The sequence below is a fragment of the Haliotis rufescens genome, unplaced genomic scaffold (genome assembly GCF_023055435.1).
Source record: "Haliotis rufescens isolate VD_foot unplaced genomic scaffold, xgHalRufe1.0.p SCAF_54, whole genome shotgun sequence".
NCBI classification, from domain to species: domain Eukaryota; kingdom Metazoa; phylum Mollusca; class Gastropoda; order Lepetellida; family Haliotidae; genus Haliotis; species Haliotis rufescens.
The window spans coordinates 1,572,146-1,590,787 of record NW_025964268.1 but is presented as its reverse complement, the minus strand read 5'-3'; the positions used below and the strand labels follow the sequence as shown (position 1 = coordinate 1,590,787).

Sequence of the window (18,642 nt, the reverse complement as noted above, 5' to 3'; positions counted from 1 at the left end):
CGGAAAGAGAAAATTTTGCAAAGCTGTACGTTATCGGTTTTGGAAGTAGGTAAGTTGGGGGTTGTTATCAACCATAGCATTAACACATTTACTACGGAATAAAAACAGATTTTCACTTAATCTCATGAATACAGATAGATTATTTTTTAAATAACATGTACTTGTTATGAAAAACATACGCGTTGTAGTTGCCTTAATTATTCATAGCATGTTCCCCGGTGTTGCAGTGTCCTGTTGTTGTGATGCCCCGGTGCCCCGGTGCCCCGGTGTCCCGGTGTCCCGGTGTCCTGGTGTCCTGGTGTCCTATTGTTGTGGTATTCCAGTGCCCCGGTGTTGTGGTATTCCAGTGCCTCGGTGCCCCGTTGTCCTGGTGTCCTGGTGCCCTATTGTTGTGGTGTTGTGGGTCCCGGTGTTGTGGTATTCCAGTGTCCTGGTGTTCCAGTGTCCCGGTGTTGTGGTGTCCCGGTGTTTCGGTGTTCCAGTGTCCCGGTGTTGTGGTTTCCCGGTGTTCCCGTGTTGCAGTGTCCCGGTGTTGTGGTGTCCCGGTGTCCCGGTGTTGTGGTTTCCCGGTGTTCCGGTGTTGTGGTGTCCCGATGTTGTGGCGTCCCGGTGTTGTGGTTTCCCAGTGTTCCGGTGTTGTGGTGTTCCGGTGTTGTGGTGTTCCGGTGTTGTGGTGTCCCGGTGTTGTGGTGTCCCGGTGTTGTGGTTTCCCGGTGTTCCGGTGTTGCAGTGTCCCGGTGTTGTGGTGTCCCGGTGTCCCGGTGTCCCGGTGTTGTGGTTTCCCGGTGTTGTGGTTTCCCGGTGTTGTGGTTTCCCGGTGTTCCGGTGTTGCAGTGTCCCGGTGTTGTGGTGTCCCGGTGTCCCGGTGTTGTGGTTTCCCGGTGTTCCGGTGTTGTGGTGTCCCGGTGTTGTGGTGTCCTGGTGTTGTGGTGCTCCAGTGTCCTGGTGTTCCGGTGTTGTGGTTTCCCGGTGTTGTGGTGTCCCGGTGTTGTGGTGTCCCGGTGTTCCGGTGTTGTGGTTTCCTGGTGTTGTGGTGTCCCGGTGTTGTGGTGTCCCGGTGTTGTGGTGTCCCGGTGTTGTGGTGCGCTGTTGTGGTGTCCCGGTGTTCCGGTGTTGTGGTGTCCCGGTGTTCCGGTGTTCTGGTGTCCCGGTGTTGTGGTGTTCCGGTGTTGTGGTGTTCCGGTGTTGTGGTGTCCCGGTGTTCCGGTGTTCTGGTGTCCCGGTGTTGTGGTGTTCCGGTTTTGTGGTGTTCCGGTGTCCCGGTGTCCTGGTGTTGCAGTGTCCCGTTGTTGTGGTGTTCCGGTGTTGTGGTGTCCCGGTGTTGTGGTGTCCTGGTGTTGCAGTGTCCCGGTGTTGTGGTGTTTCGGTGTTGTGGTTTCCCGGTGTTCCGGTGTTGTGGTGTTCCGGTGTTGTGGTGTCCCGGTGTTGTGGTGTCCCGGTGTTCCGGTGTTGCAGTGTCCCGGTGTTGTGGTGTCCCGGTGTCCCGGTGTTGTGGTTTCCCGGTGTTGCAGTGTCCCGGTGTTGTGGTGTCCCGGTGTCCCGGTGTTGTGGTTTCCCGGTGTTCCGGTGTTGTGGTGTCCCGGTGTTGTGGTGTCCTGGTGTTGTGGTGCTCCAGTGTCCTGGTGTTCCGGTGTTGTGGTTTCCCGGTGTTGTGGTTTCCCGGTGTTGTGGTGCGGTGTTGCAGTGTCCCGGTGTTGTGGTGTCCCGGTGTCCCGGTGTTGTGGTTTCCCGGTGTTCCGGTGTTGTGGTGTCCCGGTGTTGTGGTGTCCTGGTGTTGTGGTGCTCCAGTGTCCTGGTGTTCCGGTGTTGTGGTGTCCCGGTGTTGTGGTGTCCCGGTGTTGTGGTGCGGTGTTGTGGTGTCCCGGTGTTCCGGTGTTGTGGTTTCCCGGTGTTGTGGTGTCCCGGTGTTGTGGTGCGCTGTTGTGGTGTCCCGGTGTTCCGGTGTTGTGGTGTCCCGGTGTTCCGGTGTTCTGGTGTCCCGGTGTTGTAGTGTTCCGGTGTTGTGGTGTTCCGGTGTTCCGGTGTCCCAGTGTTCCGGTGTTCTGGTGTCCCGGAGTTGTGGTGTTCCGGTGTTATGGTGTCCCGGTGTTGTGGTGTTCCGGTGTTATGGTGTCCCGGTGTCCCGGTGTCCTGGTGTTGCAGTGTCCCGGTGTTGTGGTGTTCCGGTGTTGTGGTGTCCCGGTGTTGTGGTGTCCTGGTGTTGCAGTGTCCCGGTGTTGTGGTGTTCCGGTGTTGTGGTTTCCCGGTGTTGTGGTGTCCCGGTGTTCCGGTGTTCTGGTGTCCCGGTGTTGTTGTGTTCAGGTGTTCTTGTGTCCCGGTGTTGTGGCGTTCCGGAGTTCTGTTGTTCCAGTGTTGTGGTGTTCTGGTGTTCCGGTGTTCTTGTGGCCCGGTGTTCCCGTGTTCTTGTGTTCCGGTGTTCTGGTGTATGTTCAACCCAATCTGATTAGGATTAAACAGGATTTCACCAGTGGCACAGCAGGCACTGGTCCAATGGCCTTTTTAGGATCCGCTGACAGAAGGTTCGAATCCCACATAACATATACCTTGATCTGTCAGCACCAAGTCCAAGTTCAAACAAACGTGTACAAATTGCGTCAATTTGGTTTGACATCGTGAGTAAGTGAGCATGGCTTTACGCCACTTTTAGCAATATTCAATCAAAATCATGGTGGGAACATCCGAATGGGCGGCACACATTGTATTTGCATATGCGGATTCGAACCAAGACCTTCCGCATGACGAGCGAACACTTTAAGCACTAGGCTACACCACCGCCCCTCACTGGAATAAGAAGAAATATCAGAAACTACAACAAGAGACCGGAGCGAAGCAATAGGGTATCAGTCCTTGTGTTTAGCATGAATACATTTGACTGGTCTCTAGCGATTGGTCAACTGACCCATGTCCATCAGGGTTGTATATGGTACAATATAGAATGCACGCCCTTGTTTTCCGAGGATGGCTTGTAAGTGCAATGTATGCACTTTCTGGTTTGTGTATGATATGAAAGAAGAAATGACATTTGCAACAATCAACAAAAAACCGAACTTGATTAACTTTCTGTCGAGGTGTTTGCACCGGTTGAATGCCTTTACTTAATGTCAAGGGAATTTTTTAAATTGTAGTGAAATATGTTAGTTTTGGTGCAAATGTATAAACAATGTTTAGTGCATATGACATCAACTGACACCAAACAATTATGCTTTTGACCTATGAGTGCGCTTGAAGGGGAAGAAATGACATTCTGATATTTAGACTGTTGCTTTGGAGTTACTTTGTCACTATGATACTGGATATTTGAACTTTAAAACGTGAAATGCCTTAAAAATGGAAGAGGTGATTTGATCTAGCCAGCGCCAGAAGGAGTTTAAATTGACATGTTGATATTTCGAACCGTCGGCGCCAAGAGACAAGTTCCAACACGACTCGTGAAAACAGAGTGGTTTTGTTGATTTTAAGGTGGTTATTGTTTCCATGTGACGCTTCAATACACATGCTAGTGCTTTATCAAGCAAATGTTCAACAATTGAGTGGGACATTACTATATAGTTATGATTTCATATACACGGGGATAAACATAAACACAGAAACAACAAATAAACACAAAAACACAACAACTAAACAAGGGTTAGATGATCGGGGATAAACCGAGGGACAAGAGCTGCTGATGGAAGCAGTGTGTAGTTACAGTGTGTTGTGCTGGTTGATGAGAGACAAAGGACGAGACCTGCTGGTGGAAGCAGTGTGTAGTTACAGTGTGTTGTGCTGGTTGATGAGAGGCAAAGGACGAGACCTGCTGGTGGAAGCAGTGTGTAGTAACAGTGTGTTGTGCTGGTTGATGAGAGACAAAGGACGAGACCTGCTGGTGGAAGCAGTGTGTAGTTACAGTGTGTTGTGCTGGTTGATGAGAGACAAAGGACGAGACCTGCTGGTGGAAGCAGTGTGTAGTTACAGTGTGTTGTGCTGGTTGATGAGAGACAAAGGACGAGACCTGCTGGTGGAAGCAGTGTGTAGTTACAGTGTGTTGTGCTGGTTGATGAGAGACAAAGGACGAGACCTGCTGGTGGAAGCAGTGTGTAGTTACAGTGTGTTGTGCTGGTTGATGAGAGGCAAAGGACGAGACCTGCTGGTGGAAGCATTTGAAGCAGTGTGTAGTTACAGTGTGTTGTGCTGGTTGATGAGAGACAAAGATGGCCCAGTCGTCTAAGGCGCCGCAATTTGCTGTGAAGAGTTGCGTCCCTTGATCATGCATGAACCCTGTGATCGTGGGTTAGAATCAGGTTCGCCCCGATGTTAGTTTCTAGGTTTGTCAGCACCATACCCAATCTCGTGGGTTTCATCAAGTGGTCAGCGTCTAAGACCTGCATCACTTAGGGCTTTCTCCCATGATAGTTAGCGGATAAAGTAACCTTGGTCTCTGTTGATGGTCGGCTTGATTCTTTTAATGTGGATGGCTCATTTAAGATTTCTGATGGTATTTTTTTATAGGTTGGCAAAGATATTGTCATACTCATATACCTGATTGTATATTGTTGAAGTAAGACCCCGTTGTAGTTTTCAAAATATCTATATTAGTATATAGAAAATACAAATGAACCGTACTTATCGTTCAATCAAATGGGAAACTGTTGGTCACATGTGGTATTTTATATACATAATATTATAGGAAAATGCAACCTGCCATTCAACATTGAATGCAGCTGAAACTATTGACGATATTCCGTTCGTGCTCACACAGAAAAAAATATATAAATTTTAAAATATTAAAATATTCCGATTATTGTTGATGATCAAAAAAGGTCATTTAGGGCGCCAGGCGGTTGTTTTGTGTTATCTCGGCTTCCATCGTGCACACACAGTGCAGACGAGCGATTGCCGACAATGCCTATTTTATACAAAACTTTGAAAAGGCTGATTGTAAGGTACACGATTAACTATAGAGTCTATGCGGTAACGTTTCTGAATTATCGACTGGTATCTCCTGGTGGACAAAATGATTTGAAACCACGTGGTAATATTCGCGTTGGGCTTGTCAGTTCTAAGTCATGAAAATAATTGAATTTCGTCGCATAACGAATGGCTTTAATCGGCGAATATGCCTATGCCGTAAAGCCACGGTATCAACATCTGCCTGCTTTCAGATCATGAAATATAGGCTGAGGTGAGGTGAGGTGAGGTGAGGTGAGGTGAGGTGAGGTGAAATGAGGTTTAATGTCGCGTCAGAGATTATTGCACTTATAAAGCAACGTGCATGCTCATGTGTGTGTGTGGCTGCTTGTACTAGTTCGGATTGATGCCGATTTTAAAGTGCTAGCTAATTGAGATACAATGCACGTTGGTACACCCACATTCTTCAATCAATGGAGACCAATACCCACTGAGACACAGTATACTGACTCTCAGCTGACCAGTCCTTGTTTTAGCCCTTTAATGCCTCAATGCCGAGCGCAAATCAGGCTAACGAGTAACATCTTTTGACGTCTTTGTTATTACGCGGCCGGGGATCGAACCCCGGACTTTTGGCTCTCCGGGCGGAAACTCTAGCACTAGACCACGGAGGCAGTCTCAAATATAGGGAAACATAGATGGCCGTTGAAGGAAACAAATATGACTGCTGTTATTCAACGCCCGACACCTACATCCTTCTGCAAATGTGGACCAAAACCCACTTGGGTACATCTACATCCTTCTGTCAACATAGACCAATACCCACCTGGGTACATCTACACACCTGGGTACACCTACATCCTTCTGTCAATGTAGACCAAAACCCAACGGGGTACATCTACATCCTTCTGTCAACATAGACCAAAACCCACCTGGGTATATCTACATCCTTCTATCAACATAGACCAATACCCACCTGGGTACATCTACACACCTGGGTACATCTACATCCTTCTATCAACATAGACCAATACCCACCTGGGTACATCTACACACCTGGGTACATCTACATCCTTCTATCAACATAGACCAATACCAACCGAGGTACATCTACACACCTGGGTACACCTACATCCTTCTATCAACATAGACCAATACCAACCGAGGTACATCTACACACCTGGGTACACCTACATCCTTCTGTCAATGTAGACCAATGCCCACCTGAGTACACCTACATCATTCTACAAATGTATACCAATACACACCTGGGTACATCTACAAACCTGGGTACATCGTCGCATACTGTATTTCTACATAGACCAATACACAACTGGGTACATCTACACACCTGGGTACATCTACATCCTTCTGTCAATGTAGACCAAAACCCACCGGGGTACATCTACATCCTTCTATCAACATAGACTAATACCTATCTGGGTACATCTACAAGCCTGGGTACACCTACATCCTTCTATCAACATAGACCAATACCCATCTGGGTACATCTGCACACCTGGGTACATCTACAAGCCTGGGTACATCTACATCCTTCTATCAATGTAGACCAAAGCCCATCTGGGTACACCTACATCCTTCTACAAATGTAGACCAATACACACCTGGGTACATCTACAAACCTGGGTACATCTACATCCTTCTATCAATGTAGACCAAAGCCCATCTGGGTACACCTACATCCTTCTACAAATGTAGACCAATACACACCTGGGTACATCTACAAACCTGGGTACATCTACATCCTTCTATCAATGTAGACCAATGCCCATCTGGGTACACCTACATCCTTCTACAAATGTAGACCAATACACACCTGGGTACATCTACAAACCTGGGTACATCTACATCCTTCTGCCAATGTAGACCAATACCCACCTGGGTACATCTACACACCTGGGTACATCTACATCCTTCTGTCAATGTAGACCAATGCCCATCTGGGTACACCTACATCCTTCTACAAATGTAGACCAATACACATCTGGGTACATCTACAAACCTGGGTACATCTACATCCTTCTGTTAATGTAAACAAAAACCCACCTGGGTACATCTACATCCTTCTATCAACATAGACCAATATCCGCTTTGGTACATCTACACACCTGGGTACATCTACATCCTTCTATCAACGTAGATCAATACCCACCTGGGTACACCTACATCCATCTATCAATGTAGACCAATACCCGCTTTGGTACATCTACACACCTGGGTACATCTACATCCTTCTATCAACGTAGACAAATACCGACCTGGGTACACCTACATCCTTCTATCAATGTAGACCAAAACCCACCTGGGTACATCTACACACCTGGTTACACCTACATCCTTCTGTCAATGTAGACTAATACCCACCTGGGTACACCTACATCCCTTTACCAATGTAGACCAATACACACCTGGGTACATCTACACACCTGGGTACACCTACAAGCTTCTGTCAATGTAGACCAATACCCACCTGGGTACACCTACATCATTCTATCAATGTGGACCAATACCAACCTTGGTACATCTACATCCTTCTGTCAATGTAGACTAATACCCACCTGGGTACACCTACATCCCTTTACCAATGTAGACCAATACACACCTGGGTACATCTACACACCTGGGTACACCTACAAGCTTCTGTCAATGTACACCAATACCCACCTGGGTACACCTACATCCTTCTGTCAATGTAGACCAATACCCGCCTGGGTACACCTACACACCTGGGTACATCTGCATCCTTCTGTCAACATAGACCAATACACACCTGGGTACACCTACATCCTTCTGTCAATGTACACCAATACCCGCTTGGGTACATCTACATCCTTCTGTCAACATAGACCAATACACAACTGGGTACATCTACACACCTGGGTACACCTACATGCTTCTGTCAATGTAGACCAATACCCACCTGGGTACATCTACATCCTTCTATCAACATAGACCTATAAACATCTGGGTACATCTACATCCTTCTGTCAACATAGACCAATACACAACTGGGTACATCTACACACCTGGGTACATCTACATCCTTCTGTCAATGTACACCAATACCCACCTGGGTACATCTACATCCTTCTGTCAACATAGACCAATAAACATCTGGGTACATCTACATCCTTCTGTCAATGTACACCAATACCCGCCTGGGTACATCTATATCCTTCTGTCAACATAGACCAATACACAACTGGGTACATCTACACACCTGGGTACACCTACATGCTTCTGTCATTGTAGACCAATACCCGCCTGGGCACATCTACATCCTTCTATCAACATAGACCAATAAACATCTGTGTACATCTACATCCTTCTGCCAATGCAGAGTAATACCCACCTGGGTACATTTCATCCTTCTATCAACATAGACCAATAAACATCTGGGTACATCTACATCCTTCTGTCAATGTGGACCAAAACCCACCAGGGTACATCTACATCCTTCTATTAATGTAGACCAAAACCCACCTGGGTACACCTACATCCTTCTATCAATGTAGACCAATACCCACCTGGGTACATCTACACCCGTCTGTCAATGTAGACCAATACCCACCTGGGTACATCTACCCCCTTCTATCAATGTAGACCAATACCCACCTGGGTACACCTACATCCTTCTATCAATGTAGACCAAGACACACCTGGGTACACCTACATCCTTCTGTCAATGTAGACCAATACCCGCATGGGTACATCTACATCCTTCTATCAACATAGACCAATAAACATATGGGTACATCTACATCCTTCTGCCAACAAAGTCAAATACCCATCTGGGTACATCTGTACACCTGGGTATATCTACATCCTTCTGTCAATGTAGACCAATACCCACCTGGGTACATCTTCCCCCTTCTATCAATGTAGACCAATACCCACCTGGGTACACCTACATCCTTCTGTCAATGTAGACCAATACCGACCTGGGTACACCTACATCCTTCTATCAATGTAGACCAATACCCACCTGGGTAGATCTACACACCTGGGTACACCTACATTCTTCTGTCAATGTAGACCAATACCCACCTGGGTACATCTACACACCTGGGTACATCTACATCCTTCTATCAATGTAGACCAATATCCACCTGGGTACATCTACACACCTGGGTACACCTACATCCTTCTGTCAATGTAGACCAATACCCACCTGGGTACATCTACATCCTTTTATCAATGTAGACCAATACCCACCTGGGTACACCTACTTCCTTCTATCAATGTAGACCAAAACCCACCTGGGTACATCTACACACCTGGGTACAACTACATTCTTCTGTCAATGTAGACCAATACCGACCTGGGTACACCTACATCCTTCTACCAATGTAGACCAATACACACCTGGGTACATCTACAAACCTGGGTACACCTACATCCTTCTGTCAATGTAGACCAATACCCACCTGGGTACATCTACATCCTTTTATCAATGTAGACCAATACACACCTGGGTACATCTACAAACCTGGGTACACCTAAATCCTTCTGTCAATGTAGACCAATACCCACCTGGGTACATCTACATCCTTTTATCATTGTAGACCAATACCCACCTGGGTACATCTACACACCTGGGTACACCTACGTCCTTTTATCAATGTAGACCAATACCAACCTGGGTACACGTAAATCCTTCTATCAATGTACACCAATACACACCTGGGTACACTAACATCCTTCTATCAACATAGACAACACACACATGGATACACACACATCCTTGTACCAGACCAATACCCACAATACCTCGTTACTGTACACTGTACATCTGCACCACATAGTATTCACGTTTGATAACAGTGTATGTTTAGTGCACATGTCAGTAACGTAATTGACACACAAATCAATTTGTTCACCAGGGTCAAGACGACCTCAGTCCCATGTCGTGATATATGTAACACAGAGGTGACATTTAAATATCAAGTATATGATGCCTGTCTGGAGACCGAATAAACGCTATAAAACATAAACCATCTGGTCGTAAAATACTAAGTTTCCAAGCTAACATGAACTGTAGACTGTCGAACTTGATTGTCATTTCAGCTGTTTATGCAACAGTTCCAATTTACTTTTACTCGTAAAGCAAGCGTTTACCATGCTGTATGAAATGTGGCAGATTTATACACGCATTTGATAGACAGCACGGATAAGAATAAGAATAATTATAATAATAATAATAATAATAATAATAATAATAATAATAATAATAATAATTTTTTGAAGTTTTTATGATCAACTAACAAACGTAACATACGCACATTTATATAGAGGCACGTGTCGTCTTGTGTGTAAATATACAGGTAGAAAAATAGATAGATTAATATCTATATACATGTAGTTGGAAGGAGATATGCAGCTAGGCAGCTTCATCAACAGACATAGGGAGATAGTAGATACTGAAAACATGATAGACAGATGGATGATCGATACAGATCATAGATTAACAGCTGTTACATTGATGGATAAATCGATGGATGAAAGAAGATGGTGAGTGAGTGAGTGAGTGAGTCACTGAGTCACTGAGTTGGGTTGAACGCCGCTTTGAACACTCTTCCAGTTATATCACGGCGTGTCAGCTTGATGTAAGAGGAAAACCCGAAGTGATACATGTCAGATGGTTACCACTAAGGTGAAACCCACAAGCACAGGGTTAGGTTGAACAACATTCCATGGAAATTGTCAGTACAATATTCACCAACAGCTGCTGCAACATGCATAACTTAATAATTTGAATAATAAACAAAAACGATTACTACTAACAATCAGCTTACAAATAAGCTGAAATACTGCGCTGTGTACAATGAAACTATGGAATAACGGTTAATCAAAGAAATAATTATTTTGCAAATTGACTGTAATATATTTAAATGAATATTGCTGTAATAAATAGACGGGTGACAAACCGAACATTTAATACCTCTATATACCGATATTGATCAAAACATCAAAATGATATGTTACTGCTATTGTTATTTCAGTTTTGTAATATAGATATGTACGTCCTGTTTACATCGAGTCATGGTTGCGTAAGCCCTTGATACTCAGTACCGTGCAGTGTAGCACGCGATGCTCCTGTGACATTCACCACGCGAGTTGGAGCAATGGGCCCAATATTAATTATTGCTGTTGGAATAGAGGAAAGTCTTGTTCCGGCTTCCGAGTGACACCTTGTGACATTTTGACAGGGCTACATAAAATGACAGGTCACACGCAAATGAAACTAACAATTCAGAAACTATTGACTATACGCAGTATATAATTATTTACTGTTTGTGTGAAGAGCACGGTCCCTGTTAAAATTACTGATTATATACACATTAGGGCGTGGTTGTACACAATTATACACACTCAGGCTAATATATTCAACGTTTTTACTACACAATGACTTGTTATTGCATGTCTGCCCATACAAACCAGTGTTGATAATAGGATGTAAACCAACACAGAACATGCATGATGTGGATAGCATTACACTTCAGCATCCAGAACGCCAAGATTGTAGGATAAGGGATATTATTACAGAACTGTTCGATATCCGTAACGATATTTACAGATGATATTTATGTACGATACTTTATGTAATAGTGCAATATAATAATATGTTATTTGCAGTAGATATTTATGTACGATATTTTATGTAACAGTGACATACATGATGTTTGCAGAAGATATTTACGTTCGATATTTTATGTAATGGTGCAATATACATATTTACAAGGGCACTGTTATTTTTCCCACATGTTGGTTCTGCATTTAAAATGCTATCTATAGAAATATATGACATATTGATAAAATGTTAGCCGAACAGTATTAGATCTGTAACAGTACTTTAATTAGAGGATTATAATTTATCACAGAATAATACGATGTTAGTGGCGATTTTAACAAAGTATGCGATATGTGATAACGGTTAATTAAACAATACGATAACCGCAACCGTAATTACAGAAAAATGTGCCGTCATACCATTTACAGAACAGTAGGATATACGTGACGATATGTACAGCAACGTATGATATTCGAGACGATATGCACAAAACCGTACGATATACATGACGACATGTACAGAAACGTAAAGTGTGTGATATGCTTTTCGCATAACAGTACGATATATATGACGATATTTATAGAAACGTGAGGTATTTGATATACTATTTACAAAAAAGGTACGATATACGTGACGATATTTCAGAAACGTAAGTTGTGTGATTTACCATTTACAGAGCAATTCGATATCCGAGCCGTTATCCAAGACAAAACTGATGTGATTGTTTACGGAACTGTACGATACACATAACGATACCTACAGGAAAGTGCGATATTTAATCTGGTGTTCACAGAATGGATATACGTGACGTTATTTGGAGATTTAGCATGACGCGGTGCTATAAGGTGGAGATTTTATTTCCGCAGTAAATATCATCCGATGCACACGTCCTGTTATAAGAAACGTGTCAGCTGATGACGTGAACACGGATGCAGATTTCAGAGTGACAGATATTGACAACGCTGTAACTATCACGCGACCCATCGGATAGAGTAGCGAGCAGGGGGCGTATCAAAAGGTCTGAATAATATTATGCCAAATCTGAAGTCAACACACTGTCTCGGCCTCGTTACTGATGTTAAGGCTATGACGTAATGTTTGACGTCATTTACGATGCCTATTGCGGAGAAATCGTTGATGGGGCAGGGAATGGATATTGTATATAATGGACACTGTCCAAACCGGACTATATTCCAACACTCTCCTCCGTATAAAATATTATCGTTAATCGGACCCATACGTATGCAAAATATAGTGCTCAGTGTACTGCGTTTAACAGTGTCAATCAAGCGTCATTCCAGTATATAACAAAATAGTAAACAAATACGCTACTGGTTTTTGCTTAAAATAACGAGGGTTGAAATGTGCACACAATGCGCTTTGATCACACGAACACTCTCCCTCTCACGCCGGATGTTCGCGTCGATGATTAGGGATAGTCGGAGGGCGTATCGTACAAGTATATTCTCATATTTGAGGCGTAAGTACATATGATGACCTTTGATGTGTGTAACAATTAGTGGCAGTCGTTCGGTGCAATGTACACGTGCGTCTTTCATTATCACACACACACACACACAGCTGGCTGCTGTAGAAATAGATGGTAATTTCATTCCCAGTCGTTATAAAGTAACTATGAATGATATATACTTTATACATGTATCACGTGTATCTCAATTGATCTTCTTTAATCTAATTTTTGATTTCCGTTAAAAATCGAGTTATACACTAAAATCTGACACATAAGTGTCATTACGTTAGCTTTCAAAAAGATTTATGGTAGAAATGTGGAGACATTTAAAAAGTTGACTAGTCAGTGACAAAAATGTCTGATGCAATTCTCCATTTTGTCCTGTACCAAATTAGTTTTCTAACTATTGAATTGCCTTTCCATGTGTTTGTGACGTGTGCTACTAGTGGGACAGGCTACGCCGACCTGCCCGCGAACACCTGGTGTCATCACTATTTCATGTTGATTCATCAACAGATTCACGAACAGCAGACCGAGGCGCGTCGGATGTAGGCAACACGCACACATCGATAACCCAACCAACAAAGGACCAGTATATGTAGCTTCTGGATTTTATGTCAACCAAGTTCTTCTTTTTATACTAATGACTTCGGAAATCAGTATAACGTATAATTCGGTAGTTTGGAATTTTGTGTGTGTGTATGTGTGTGTTGTGTGTGTGTTATGCGTATGTGTGTGTATGTGTGTGCGTGCGTGCGTGCGTGCGTGCGTGCGTGCGTGCGTGCGTGTGTGTGTGTGTGTGTGTGTGTTGTGTTGTGTTCTGGATTTTATGTCAACCAAGTTCTTCTTTTTATACTAATGACTTCGGAAATCAGTATAAGGTATAATTCGGTAGTTCGGAATTTTGTGTGTGTGTGCGTGTTTTGTGTGTATGTGTCCGTGCGCGCGCGCGTGTTGTGTGTGTGCATGTGTGTGTGTGCGTGCATGCGTGCGTGCGTGCGTGCGTGTGTGGTGTGTGTGTGCGTGCGTGCGTGCGTGCGTGCGTGTGTGTGTGTGTGTGTGTGTGTTGTGTTCTGGATTTTATGTTAACCAATTTCTTCTTTTTATACTAATGACTTCGGAAATCAGTATAAGGTTTAATTCGATAGATCGGAATTTTGTGTGTGTGTGTATGTGTGTGTTGTGTGTGCGTGTATGTGCGTGCGTGCGTGCGTGCGTGCGTGCGTGCGTGCGTGCGTGCGTGCGTGCGTGCGTGCGTGCGTGTGTGTGTGTGTGTGTGTGTGTGTGTGTGTGTGTGTGTGTGTGTTTTGTGTGTAAAGCCTGCCATGGATCAAATAAACAAGAGCAGGCATATTGAAACCGACCAGGACACGTGGCGGACATGAAAGATATTACATTAAAAAAACTGTGTACATGTCAACGTAAACAAGTTATTTCCTTGTCAAGCAGCACGTGACCGAGGGACCAGAATAACAAGTCACTTGCTGAATGAGAGCACCGTGTTAGTACCCCGGTCTAATGTTGCCTGTTGTCCTCATATAACGGCGGTGTCGACAGTCTTGCTTGTTGCTTGTTTGTTGTTTAACGCTGCACTGCATGGTGTTTAGTCAATTTATACACAGATGCGTGCTTTTGAACGGTAGCTCTACCTGCTTACTTGTTTGTTTGTTGGTTAACGCAACACTCAACAATATTCCAGCTATATGACGGCGGTCTGTGAATAATCGAATCTGGACCAGACAATCATGAGGTGAGGTGAGGTGAGGTGAGGTGAGGTGAGGTGAAATTGTGCAAGCACGTGTGTGTGTGGCTGCGATTTATAGTGCTAGCCCACTGAGATACCATACCGCAGTTAAACGTGAATACCCCACTCGGACACAGTATACTGATTCCTAGCCGACCAGTCCTTGTTTTAGCTCCTTAATGCCGAACGCCAGACAGAGTAATTATAAGTACCATCTTTTAACGTCTTTTGGTATGACGCGGCCGGGGATCGAACCCAGGACCTTCCGCTCTCCGGGCGGACGCTCCACCTCTAGACCACGGAGGCGGTCCGACTGACATCATGAGCATCAATCTACGCAACTGAGATACGATGACATGCATCAACCAAGTCCGCGAGCCTGACCACCCGATCCCGTTACGCCGGATCTCCACGGGTCAATAATACATGACCTTATCAGGACGTAAGATACTGCTTAAACCAAACAATCTTGCTCTCACGACCAGGCGCTTTCTTGTGTAAAAGCTGTAAAAGCAAACACTATAACTGCACGACATTTTCCCTGCGCGGTCGCGAGGGAAGTTTGTTTTGATCAGTAGGGTACAGACATTAACAGAAAACAAGTAACTATTACAAATAACCGATATTATTTTAAATCAATTCGATTTGACAGAAGCCAAAACTAAGCGTTGTCGCCTACGTTTACAATTGTTGCAGTAATATGCTCGACCAAACTTCAAAACTCAATCTGTTGACAAATCTCACCCTCGAGACCCGACTCTGACACGAAGATTAACGAGATATTTCTTTATATAACCCCAAATGTAAACCAAGTAAGCAGATGCGCTCAGTTAAAATAATACGTTGCCTTACAAATATTGACTTTAGCGTTTTTAATGAAAAATGGGTCCGAATACATCATTCTCATATCTATTTTGTATGAGTGATGCTTTTCATGTACTTCCGCATCTACCAGAATAGATCGATTCTTGCTGCATACACAGTCTTAAGGGGAAGGAACAACCCAGAACATAACACGTTGAGGTGTGTGTGTGGGGGGGGGGGGGGGGGGGGGGGGGGGGCTAGCAACTGTGCAGAGAGGGTCTTGGTAAGCTGGACTAATACAAGTCGTCACCAAACAACAGCGTATTTGTGTATAATCGCTCCTTTAAGTAGAATGTTAGATTCAGAAACAAACCCTCAAATAAAAATATCGTCTATCATACAGACCGTGTAAGAAATATATAGAATACATCGCATGCAAGTCTATAATACTTGGCAAGTCAAGATTAATGTTTTTTCAGGTCTCTGAAAATAAAGTGTCTTTGGGTTCCAATTTACTATATTATAGCAAGATAATGTAAAAACATTTTTTAGTAAAATATTTTCATTTCAGAGACAAGATGCGTATCTTACAAAAATACAAAGGTATGATAATTCCACGCTATCTTGGTTCATTGGAACTCGAAGAAACCCTCAGCATATCTTTTCCAGATGGTATCACTATCACATTTACCATCTCGACAACATATTTGTGGGCATGTGTAGATGCTGGTAACGATTAAATACCTCCCGTGAGCAGCTTTGACCACTAGGCCTGAAGGATACAGCGCTGTACCGCGCAACGCGATCCCTAGCACAGCAGGCGCGACGCTGTCTGTGTTCGCTCAGTTCGGATATCAGTTCGCGATCTAGCTGGACGAGGGGAAGAATATCCAGATAGTCATCTGTATTGAGTCCTTCTGATCTGGTTCTCCGGGGAAGTAATCCCCTTGGGCAGGACCGCAACTGCGTATCTCCTCCATGTGGCTACAAGTCCCGACCAGAAACGTCTAAACTGTGAAAATACGGTCAAACCTTGCGTGAGTGAGTGAGTGGGGTTTTACCATGGGCTTCATACTCTACCTTAGTTGGGATTGGAACCCGGGTTTTAGGTGTAACGAGTCAACGATTACACCACTGGGCTACCTCGGATCCTTCCCTAAATGTTTCATAAATATATGTTAAAATACGAAAATAATGCCCCAAACACAACACTTCACTACAATTGCTTTGATCAATAGGATAAAACGCCCTTTTAAAAAAATATTTTAAAATGTTTTCATGTTTTTGTAGATGCACCATTACATTTAGATATATGTATAATTATGTATACATGTATTTATGCTTTAATATGAATGGATCAATTCACAAACAAAGAACCCAGAGAAGGTCCGGGCTCTAATGGGTCTTCAGCAACCCGTGTTTGTCGCATGATGAACCTAATTGAATAGGGTAGTCAGGCTCGCTGACTTGGTTGATGCATGTCATCGTATCCCAATTGTGTAGATCGATGCTCATGATATTACTCACAGGATTGTCTGGTCCAAATTCGATTATTACAGATCGCCGTCATATATCTGGAATATTGCTGAGTGTTGCGTTGAACAACAAACAAACAAAGAAGTATGCAGGTAGAGCTACCGTTGAACAGCAGGATGTGTATAAATTAACTAAACATCATGGACTATTCCTCTAAAATAATCAACAGTTGCTTTCTGATTTCACGCATCAAGTTGATACCGGTTCCTCTCTACATATAAAAAACAACTGACACATACAACAGAGAGAACCGTACTGAGCAGTCTTAGCGAGTCTCCCTCGCCCAGCTGACTCAGGCGTAGTAAACACTACAGGCAAAAAGCCAGTATAACGTAACCTTGACCTTCACATTATCTTCCGGCGTGGCTATGTATGGGGGAGATAGCGGCGGTGAAGGGGGGGGGGGGGGGGGGAGATACGTATGGTCTTAGATAGATAGCTGACGCATCTGGAGCCCTCGTCCCCGTCAGACACTGATAACCTTGTCGATGACATGTATCACTGCGATGAGGCAGGTGCTGTCACGGGAGCTCCCCGCTTGACCGATCACGTGGTCTGTTATCAAATTCATATTAAGGCGTCCAAGAGAGATAACAGCTTGTTTTGCGAAGTCGATAAATGGCCGGTCAATGTATCAGTGTCTCCAAGTAGGCCAGTGAACTGCAGGATCCCTCGCATTGCTCTCTTACAGACCTTACAGACATATATTTCATAAAACAATCAACCCATCCCATTCCCATCCTCTACCTCATCCCCTAGTCGACTCTTGTACGCATCCCCTTGTTAGCTCTTGTACGCATCCCCTAGTCAGCTCCTGTACTCATCCCCTTGTCAGCTCCTGTACTCATCCCCTTGTCAGCTCCTGTACTCACCCCCTTGTCAGCTCCTGTACTCACCCCCTTGTCAGCTCCTGTACTCATCTCCTTGTCACCTCTTATACTCACCCTCTTGTCAGCTCTTGTACGCATCCCCTTGTCAGCTCTTGTACTCACCCCCTTGTCAGCTCTTGTACGCACCCCCTTGTCACCTCTTAGACTCACCTCTTGTCAGCTCCTGTCTCACCCCCTTGTCAGCTCTTGTACTCATGCCCTTGTCACCTCTTATACTCACCCTCTTGTCAGCTCTTGTACGCATCCCCTTGTCAGCTCCTGTACTCATCCCCTTGTCAGCTCCTGTTCTCATGCCCTTGTCACCTCTTATACTCACCCTCTTGTCAGCTCTTGTACGCATCCCCTTGTCAGCTCTTGTACGCATCCCCTAGTCAGCTCCTCTACTCATTCCCTTGTCAGTTCCTGTACTCACCCCCTTGTCAGCTCCTGTACTCATCCCCTTGTCACCTCTTATACTCACCCTCTTGTCAGCTCTAGTACTCACCCCCTTGTCAGCTCTTGTACGCACCCCATTGTCACCTCTTAGACTCACCTCTTGTCAGCTCCTGTACTCACCCTCTTGTCAGCTCTTGTCAGCTCCTGTACTCATGCCCTTGTCGCCTCTTATACTCACCCTCTTGTCAGCTCCTGTACTCACCCCCTTGTCAGCTCTTGTACGCACCCCCTTGTCAGCTCTTGTACTCACCCCCTTGTCAGCTCTTGTACTCATCCCCTAGTC

At 44.6% G+C, this 18,642-nt stretch overlaps 1 protein-coding gene across 1 annotated transcript; it reads right to left on the bottom strand.

The window, feature by feature from the left end:
- Window positions 1–303: 303 nt before the first annotated feature.
- Window positions 304–18,288, bottom strand: LOC125374216 (mucin-2-like). The gene is made up of 2 exons (XM_048385137.1): window positions 18,145–18,288; window positions 304–2,439 (listed from the first exon to the last, which is right to left on the bottom strand). Exons 1-2 carry the CDS (start codon window positions 18,286–18,288, stop codon window positions 304–306), a joined length of 2,280 nt encoding a protein of 759 aa, XP_048241094.1.
- Window positions 18,289–18,642: the final 354 nt, after the last annotated feature.